Raw genomic sequence first — 9,480 nt, 5'->3', positions numbered from 1 at the left:
GGAAAGGAGGAGAAATTTGGTGGGGAACAGGTTAGAATCACAAAGGTTGTTACTGAGACTTCACATTTTTGAAGAGGCCCATTTGGCCTCCTTCCAGTGAGAGTCTCAAGTAGACCATTGCTTTGCAGCAGAAACGGTCAGATGTGAGTGGATAGTGGAGGAAAGGCAGAGTGAACTGCTGACCACAACACAGAGAGGTCTCAGGGGTCATCTGATTGGCAGTTTTTGTACAACTCAGGGCAGCTATTTCTCTGTGCCTCAGTTTCCTCCATGCTGAAATCATTCCCTTTAAACCATTCAGCAAGGAAGCCTTACTGTACAAGTATATAAAGCCCGCGTGTACAAATGGTAGAGAGCCCCTGGGTAGTGTAAAAGGTTAAGGTGCTCAGCTGCTAATAGAAAGGTTGGAGGTTCAAATCCACCCAGAAGCACCTAGGAAGAAAGGCCTGCAATCTATTTCCCAAACCGTCAGCCATTAAAACCCTGTGGAGCACAGTTCTACTCTGGCACACATGGGGTCGCCATGAGTTGGAATTGACATAACAGCAACTGGTTTTTATCAATGGCAGAGGACAAGCTCTGCCCGGAAAGCTGAGCCACCTCCCAGGATGGCAGGGACAGGACATCCTTCTGTGGAAAGGCATCTCTAGGAACTGAATTGGTCAGTGTGACACCCCTCAGTCCAGACCCTCTGGTCCCTCTTCCTAAGGCCACTGAGGTCATTTCTACTGGGGTCGCAGTGTCTCCCTCACCCAGGCTGGAGATTTCGGAGCGGGCTGTGAACTGGAAAATCATGGAGACAGAGCCAGGAGAGAGATACTCCTAGCGCTGAGTCTTTGTGGGCAAAGAATTTCACTCGGCAAACAGTGCAGCCACTGCCCTTCGCAGTTCATCTTCATTTTGGAATAGGCATGAAATGGTAACGGCCAAGCCCTCCCCCACCCCCTCCCCAGGCCCAACACCACAATGGGGGAAAGATGGACAGGAGGTGGGGGAAGAAGTGTGCAAAGAGGGGGCCTGGATGGATGGGGGTCCCAAAAGGACCTAAGCAGCAGGAGACCCCCAGGTGTGGGCTTCAGGCCCGTCAGCTCCCTCCCCAGAGATAAGTCCTAAAGTGTTCCCAGGGCAGCCCCTCCTCTGGGTGCCAGGCTGGCTTCCTGAGTCCTGAGGCATTGGCTTAGTGCCCACAGGGGACTGCATTCCTCCAGGCATGGCACAAAGCCTGAGGGATAACAGCAGTCTGTAGGGCCACCAGGGGAGGGGGCTTTGATGCCAGCTTTCCATCACCATATACAAGGCCAGGCACATGGCTAGGAGGCCCTGAGCTGTGCATGTCCTGAGAGGCTGAGAGTGTCCCGGGGCTGAATCTTCATCCTCAGCCCTGCATGGCCTTCTGCTCTCCTGCCCGGGCTCCATCCATTCCTTCAGCTCCGTCGCCTCCTCCGCATGTCCATGGCTTCTGCCTCGCCCAGTGGAGCAGTTATGCCCATATGAGCCAGAGAGGCAGGGAAACTGGCAAGAGAGAAGAGCAGTCAGGGCAGGGACAGACACTGGGGTAAGGAGGATCTACTATGTATTCAGTGTTTTACACCAGTTTCCCACATCAGGCCAAACATAGAAAATAATATTTGGCAACACACTGTGGTCAGTGAAGGAGTCGGCTTCCTCCCAGCCCCCTGAGGACTGAGGGATCACTGTGGGTCAGTTCTCAGCACAGCAGATCTCAGCTAAACTCACTACAACCTGGGATGGAGTGAACAGGACGGGTGTGTGGCACAGATGGGGTCCCCAGGCTCAGGAGAGCCCTCTACTTGTTAAAGAGGAGAAGATACAGGGCAGGGAGAGTGAGGCAAGGTAGGGGGTGGTAGCAAAGGGTGCTGGGGATATAGGTTTGCACTGAAGAAATTAAGACTAGAGTGCTATAAGTTCTCCTCACTCCTGGGCCTTCTGGGGAGTGGCATCTGGGGAAGAGGGCACAGGGCTGGGAGCCAGGGCTTCTAGGTTCTATTCCTGGTCCCTCCCCTGGGCCTTCTTGACCACAAATCTGCCCCTACCACCACCTTCCTTCCACCCTAAAGAAAACAAAAATCCTCACAACTAGACCAATAAGCAACATCACGATAAACAGAAAGTATTGAAGTGGTCAACGATTCATTTTATTTGGATTCACAGTCGATGCCCACACGAGCAGCAGCCAAGAAATCAAATGAGGTATCCCATTGGATAGATCTGCTGCAAGTGTTGAAAAGCAAACATGTCACTTCAAGGACTAACATACACCTGATCCAAGCCACGATATTTTCAATCACCTCCTATGCATGCAAAAGCTGGACAACGAATAAAGAAGACTAAGAAAGAAGTAATGCCTTTGAATTGTGGTGTCGGCAAAGAGTATTAAATATACTATGGACTGCCAGAAGAACGACTAAGTCTGTCTTGGAAGAAGTACAGCCAGAGTGCTCCTTAGAAGCGAGCATGGTGAGACTTGGTCTTACATACTCTGGACATGTATGTAATCAGGAGAGACCAGTCCCTGGAAGACATCGTGCTTGGTAGAGAGGCAGCAAAAGGGAGGAAGACCCTCAACAAGATGGACTGACACAGTGGCTACAACAACGGACTCAGACATAGCAACAATTGTGAGGATGGCACAGGACTAGGCAGTGTTTTGTTCCGTTGTACATAAGGTCACTGTGAGTCGGAACCGACTCAACAGCACCTAATAACAATAACACCTCCTGCCCTATTGCTCGAGGAGGGTTAAGACATTACAAATAACAAATCATGACCCCATCCTACACTCTCCCACCCTCCCAGTAGACCCAGTGCCTCACCCCTCCTCCAGTCTCTCCTCCCCTGTCCCACAGGAGTCTTGGTGGGCACTCAGGTGCAGGAGGACATGCTTCCCTGCCCTTGGCATTGGTTGTCACTGAGGGCTCTGGCCTGTCCCAGCCACCCTCCAACTTTCCCATCTCCCAACAGCTCAGCCCCAGGACCCCAAACCCGTGGACAAGAACAGGTAGCTGGAGCCCCCATGCCGATCAGCCAAACCCTCCCTTGAGGGCCCATCTGAGCAGCTGGCACTCCTGGGTTCTGTTCCCAACCCCTTATGACACCTTTGCTAACTGAGGAATACTGTCTTTCTGCCTCAGTTCCGTGCTCAAATTCTCCTATGACACATGTTTGTCCTTAACAGGAGGAGGGAGCAAATTCGGCCTCACACCATTCATCCCCACCTTTGGTTCCCCAGCTCCCAGATGGCCATGGCCCAGAAGCCCTACCCTAGATGGGGGTAGAGAGAGGCCTAGCAGCCAGAGGCAATATGCAGCCAGCCTCCCTCCACCTCAGTGAGGACCGGGCCAATCTGTGGAAGGCCCATTCCATTCTGCAGTCTCCCCTCCCAGGGCTCTGGGCTCCCTCTCAGACACCTGGGTCACATTCAAGCCCCTCCTGAGACCTCAGCAGCCCACTGACCAGGAGAAAGTAGCCAGTCCTGCTGTATGCGCTTGAACCCCAGGCCAAGCCAGGCACTTAAGGTCTCCAGTGCTCTGACTCCTGGGCTCCCACCCTCTGTTGGGCCCAGGAACCTCCCTCGGATAGTCAGGCTTTTCAGGTAGGGGTGACGGGGTAGTCCTGACTCTCCCTATCGGGGAAAGAGGAGAAGAGAGGGAAAGAGGGCTCAATCTTCAGAGGCTTACCTGGCATGACCTCTGGACACCGCGGTGGTGGGGGGCATAAATGAAAGATGGTAGGCCTGGCAGTTAGGACACGAGGGTCCCAGTCCCTAGGCTCTGCCGGGCCCGCACTGTCTGGATGGCCTGCTGGTTCTTGAACTTCACCAGGCCCAGGGTGATCTGGGCGTTCCAGCCGGGGTCCTCGAGGGGACCCCGGAAGTCGATCTCTCCGCCGCCCTCGGTCACCAGCGTGAAGTAGATGTGGCGCCCGGTGCTCTCCACGCACTCCACGGCCTTGATGCTGGCGAAGCTGAGCTCCTTGGGCCGGCCGCCGGTGCCCTTGGCCTCGAAGAGCTGCAGCCCGCGCTCGGTGAGCACGCAGCGCTTCCGCTTCCACAGCTGCAGCAGCCCGCCGCTGCGCTTCTCCAGCACCCCCTCCTTGAGCACGGTGGCCGCCGCCGTCATGGGCGCCCCGAGGTCCTCCCGGGAAAGCTGTAGGCTGCGGCGGGCGCGGCGCCCCTCCGGCTCTCAGCGCCGAAGGCTGGCGCCCGGGGTCGGCTGGCTGTGCCCCCTGCCTACTTGTGCCCTGGCTGCCCGCCGCGCCCGCACCTCCGGCCTCGCGCTCCTCGGCTGGGCCGGCTGGGGCCCCTCGCCGCTCGGCGCCCGCCGCCCGCTTCAGCCCACGCCGGCTCCTGCGTGCAGCTCGAGCCGCCCGCCCCGCCTCTGCCCGGTGCCCCCGCGGCTCGGCCCCGAGCTGGGCTGCCCCTCGCGCCGCGCTCCCTCGCTCGCCGGCTCCCCGGGCTCCGTCTGCGCGCCGGGCTGCCGCTCGCGGGATGTGCCCTTACATGTTCCGCCGCTCGCCTCCTGCGCCGCCCGCCCGCCAGCCGCGCATTCCTGCCCCGGCCGGCCCTCCCCGGGGCGGGGCCGCAGCGGGGCTCGGTCACACACTGGAGGCGCTGGGCGCCGGGCGAGGGGGCTGGGACGGAGAGGGGAGCCGCTCACCCCGCAGCCCTGGCCTTCTGGCCCCCCGTCTGCCGCTTCTAGGAACCGCAGCTCCCCCCCAGGCCTTGGACGAAGGCGGCGGACCAGCGGGGAGGGAGGATCTCCTGGATGAGAGGGCGCTCTGCTACTGAGCCGGGTGGGCTTGTTCAGCCGGTGCCGCTGCACCGGCTGAGGCTTGCTTAGTGGGTGTCAGGCAGCTGCGGGAGGCGTTCTAGGCGGGAGTCTTGGCCCCTAGCTTCTGCCCCTTTTTCGAGCTTGGCCAGCTCCCCCTTGCCATTGTGCAATCAGAAAACGAAAAAGATCGTGGGGCTGGGGAAGGGAGGCGGTCACCAAGCCTGTGCTGCCTCCCTCCCCTTCGGCCGATTTCTCTGTGCAGGGCCGGAGAGAGACTGTCCACAGCTGTCTCTGCTTCGTTGCTCCTGCCTCTGGCGACCCCGCCCCCTCCCCCACACACCCCGCGTAGGAGACACGTAGCGGATCCCACCTGGGGAGAGAGGAGCCTTGAGGTCGCTCAGGGCCTTCCTCTGCTGGGGAGGAGGGAGCCCCCACTTTGGCCTGGGGATGTCACTGCTTGCTGCCCTCTTTTTTTGCGCACACCTAGACTCGACGGCACTGGGTAGAGGGGCGGCTTAGCCCACGCGGCCGGGGTGCCTGGCGCAGGCAGTCCTAAACCAGAGCCCCGCTTCCGCCTGTTGGCTCCCCAAGGCAGATTCTAGGCTTTCTTCCCTCCCCTTCCTTCTTCCAGCTTTCTCCCGGGGAAGGCAATGAACTTTTCCCCGGATACTGAGCTGAAGGGGGATGGGGGGAGGGAAGGTTTCTCTCTCCTTTCTGCCTAAAGACTATTGAGTAAAGATAGCAGCTGTGTGGACTTGGGTTCAAACCGCAGCTCTTCGCTCTTGGTTGCTGTGTCCCGCCCACCTTGGGCAATGTAATTAAACCCTCTCAATTTCCTCTTCTGTCAGTTGGGTCAATTATTTGTTCTTATCTCATGGGTTCGTGGTGATGAATAAGCTAGATAACATCTGTGAAAGCACCCAGAAAGGGCCTGACAACTCTCAGAGACTCAATGTTATGCCCCTTTCATTTCCGTTGGAGGAGGATGGGGAGCTCAGGAGTAGGGCAGGGACTGGGAGATGGCTCTCCTAGGTCTAGTACTGCCCCATCTTGGTCTGCTCCTCCGGACCCACGGTTTCCTCAGGGCCTATTCATCAACACTTTAATAATAGATTATCATGGGACTGATGATAGGTAATAAAAATTTTTTAGTGACGGTAAAAAACCTCTTCGTACCCACATCCTGTGTTTCCATCCTCCTGACCAGTGATCCAGAACCTAACCAGCACCGGGAAGTTCAGGTTGCCGGGGGTGTTTGAAAATGGGGGAGTAGGGGTGCCCTCCCCAGCAACACCAAAGTTGGGGAGTGGAAAAAGGGAGCTCTCGGTTTTCCATTCAGACCTGCAGGAGCACCCCTCCAGGAGAGGGAGTGGGCAGTGCCAAGGGAGAAGAGAGACAGTCAAAACAGAGGGTGGCAGTGGAAGGAGCTCATGTTGGCCACAGCCCTGCCCCTGGGGCTCCCAAGGTCTCAGCCTATCTGCCAACCATGCCTTCTCAGGGCTCCTCCTGCTGTCCCACATAGGGGTCTCCTGAGTACACCAACCCAGCACTGTCCTTCCATGATCCAAAGTTCTCTCCTTGAGGAAACAGGGAAGGAGTCATGAGCCCTGGGTTCTAGACCAAGCTTGGCACCTCATTGTTTTATCTCTACCACTCCCTGGGTCTGGGACACAGTTACGCTCTCTCCAGGTCCCACTTAACTAACAATTCTAGACGTTTTTAAAGTTTACAGAGGACTTTTACATGTTTTTTTATTCTCATGGCCAATAGTTATTATTGTGCCTTTATTAATGAGAAAAATAAGACTCAGAGAGCTTAAGCAAACTCGATGAGGTCACAAAGCTTTGTAAATCTCAAAGCTAGTGTGAGAATGTGTGTTGGCTAAGAGAACCTACCATCTTTTTAAAAATATATGTATATTTATATATATTTTACTGTGTTTTAGGTGAAAGTTTACACAGCAAGTTAGGTTTCTATTCGACAGTTTCCACACGAATTGATCAATGAGGTTACATTTTTCACAATGTGTCAACATTTCCTTTAATTGTGCTCTGGTTGTTCCATTTCCAGTACTCTAGTTTTCCTGCCACTTCGTCTCCTCGTCTTTGCTTTAGATTAAATGTTCACCTTTTTGGACTGCTACAAAGGATTTTTTTCAGCAGAGCACTGATCTAAAGGGTAATATCCTTCATTTTGCATGTCATTCTGCTTTTCTGCTGAAAGGTGACCTCAGGGGATAGATTTTTTCAAGGTTAAAAGAATGTCTCAGGGCGGTGGTCTCAGGGAGTCCTCTGATCTTTGGTGGTCCACTTAGGCTGGGCTTTTTTAAGAATTCTAGTTGCCTTCTGCATTTTTCTTCCATTCTGTTGGGGTCATCTGTTGAGACCCTAGCCAGAAGGGTCAGCAGCGGTAGCTGCGCACCACCTAGTTCTCTGGAGTCAGGGTAGTTGAGGTTGTGGCTCCTGTGGGCTATCAGCCTCATAGACTTGTTTCTTCTCTGACATTTTGGTTACCTTCTCACTCTTTGCTTCTGAGGAGTAGAGACCAATAGTTGTATCTTAGATGGCCACTCTCATGCTTTCAAGACCAGACGATACTCACCTCACTAGGATGTAGAACATCAACTTTGTGAACTATATTATGCCAATTGACTAAGCTGTCCCATAAGGACCTGGGATCTTTTGATGATACCACACTGCCTCTCCATAAGCATCTGGGTACATAGAATTCTCTTTAGACACAACCCAGCTACCCACATTTTCGTCTTTAGCCTGCTAAGTGGAAGGGGCCCCAGGATTTTGGACAAAAAAGAAGGGGCAAAAAAAACAAGAACATCACATAGCAAGAGTGAATGGGCAGTATCAAGAACGGCAAGTGTATAGAGACCAATGTTTATCAGTAGTTACCTGGGGCAGGCAGGAAGGACAGAGGGGGAAAGGAGGACTCAATGTTTGGGGGACACTGAGCTTCTGTTAAGGGTGATGGAAAAATTGGGGAACAGCTAAGGGACACGGTCGAACAACATAATGAACATAATTAATGTCACTGAACTGTACACGTCAAGATTGTTGAAATGGCAAATGTTTTGTTATATACATATTTTTTGTTGTTATTAGGTTAGCAGTCGATTTACCATAATAATAATAATAACTAAAAAAAAAACAAAAAACAGAACGAGTGAGTGGTAGAGAAGGCCGTGGAGGAAATTCAGCAGGGCACACTCTGTCGCTGGATCTTTACCAACTAGACATTCTGTGAAGATCCTTGGAATTTAGGTGACCTATCCCCCACTCTCATGACTTCCTTCATCTTGGGGAAATGACTCATTCTAAATCTTTCCCCGAACTGGCCTCTTGCCTGGTAGCTCTATGTAGGAGCAGCTCAGGCCCAGGTTGGATTATTTGGACCGTCAGAAAGATGAAGAAGCATTTGAGAGTTGGGGGAGCAGGGTCTAGAGGGGGCGAGTGCTTGTGTCCCCTCCCTGCTAGGGCTCCCTCTGGGAATGTGGCTCTCAGTTAGCCTTCTTGGAGCACTCAGCTGTGGCAATGCTAGGCCCGAGAGCCACCACTCAATTCTTATTGACTTGTTGACTCCGTATCGGATAGACGGACAGAATGTCCCCCGGATGCAGCCCAGACCTGGCTCCTCCCTCTACCCACCCTGAAGGGAAAGCTGATCTGTACTGTCAGTCTATCTGCTTTGCCAGTCCACCTGGAACAGGCTGGGCTACAAAATGGCCCCAGGGAATGGTGTGCCAGAAATGCTCTAGCTAGACCTGAGCCACCAGCTCCATTCTGGGTGGCTGCCCAGGACCGAGTGAAAAGAAAGATGGCAACAAGGTGGGGGGAGGCAAGAATGGGAACCAGAAAAACACAAAAAGTAACATAGCTTCTATTTTCTACAATATTTGCTTGACCCTATTATAAATTCTGTTCGTTGTCGTTAGCTGCCATCAAGTTGATTCTAACTCATGGCGACCTCATGTGTGCAGAGTAGAACTGATCCATAAGGTTTTCCATGAACAGATCACCAGGCTTGTCTCCTGAGGCGCCTCTGGGTAGGTTTGAATCATCAATCTTTCAGTTATAGCCAATCATTTAACCCTTTGTGCCACACAGGGACTGCTTAAATTCTGTTTCGTGGTTATTAACTTTTAGACTCGAGATATAGAAAAGGCATTAAAGATCAAAGTAGAATGTATATTAACACTGTAAAATTTTTTAACTGAAGGGAGTTGATGTCACTGCTTTGCTTGAAATCCACCAGAACCTTCTCTTCTCACTCTGAGTAAACCAAAATCAGTGCCACAGGGCACAGGCCCTAGGAGACCCACCCCGTTACTTTCTGACCTCACCTTCTGTACTCTCCCCTCCTTCCCTCAGCTCCAGCCACAGCCGTCACTGTCCCTTGGCACCTGCTACTTCCTCTGCCTGGAACACTCTTCCCCCAGATTACCACATGGTTCATTGCCTCACCTCACTCAGCTCTTTGTTCAGATATTATCTTCCTAGCAAAATCTTCCTGGACCACTCTGAATCAATCCGTAACCCCCTCTCCATAGACAGACAGACAGACACATACACACACACAAGGTATTCCCCTTCTCTGCTTTATTTTTCTCTATAGTGCATAGCACCATCTAAAATTCTTTATATTTTTTCTCATTTATTGTCATGTATTAGACTGTAAG

General features: G+C 53.1%; 1 protein-coding gene across 1 annotated transcript; it reads right to left on the bottom strand.

The window, feature by feature from the left end:
• Positions 1 to 478: 478 nt before the first annotated feature.
• PHLDA3 (pleckstrin homology like domain family A member 3) lies at positions 479 to 4,226 on the bottom strand. The gene is made up of 2 exons (XM_003410216.4): positions 3,699 to 4,226; positions 479 to 1,512 (listed from the first exon to the last, which is right to left on the bottom strand). The coding sequence occupies exon 1, from the start codon at positions 4,137 to 4,139 to the stop codon at positions 3,762 to 3,764; it is 378 nt and encodes a 125-aa protein (XP_003410264.2). The 5' UTR covers positions 4,140 to 4,226; the 3' UTR covers positions 479 to 1,512; positions 3,699 to 3,761.
• Positions 4,227 to 9,480: the final 5,254 nt, after the last annotated feature.

The sequence above is a fragment of the Loxodonta africana genome, chromosome 20 (assembly GCF_030014295.1).
Source record: "Loxodonta africana isolate mLoxAfr1 chromosome 20, mLoxAfr1.hap2, whole genome shotgun sequence".
Lineage (NCBI taxonomy): Eukaryota > Metazoa > Chordata > Mammalia > Proboscidea > Elephantidae > Loxodonta > Loxodonta africana.
The sequence above is the reverse complement of the archived record's forward strand: the minus strand, read 5'-3'. Positions and strand labels throughout refer to the sequence as shown.

Coding starts and splice junctions, on each gene's coding strand:
- PHLDA3 (XM_003410216.4), bottom strand. CDS start 4,139: ATGACGGCGGCGGCCACCGTGCTCAAGGAGGGGGTGCTGGAGAAGCGC.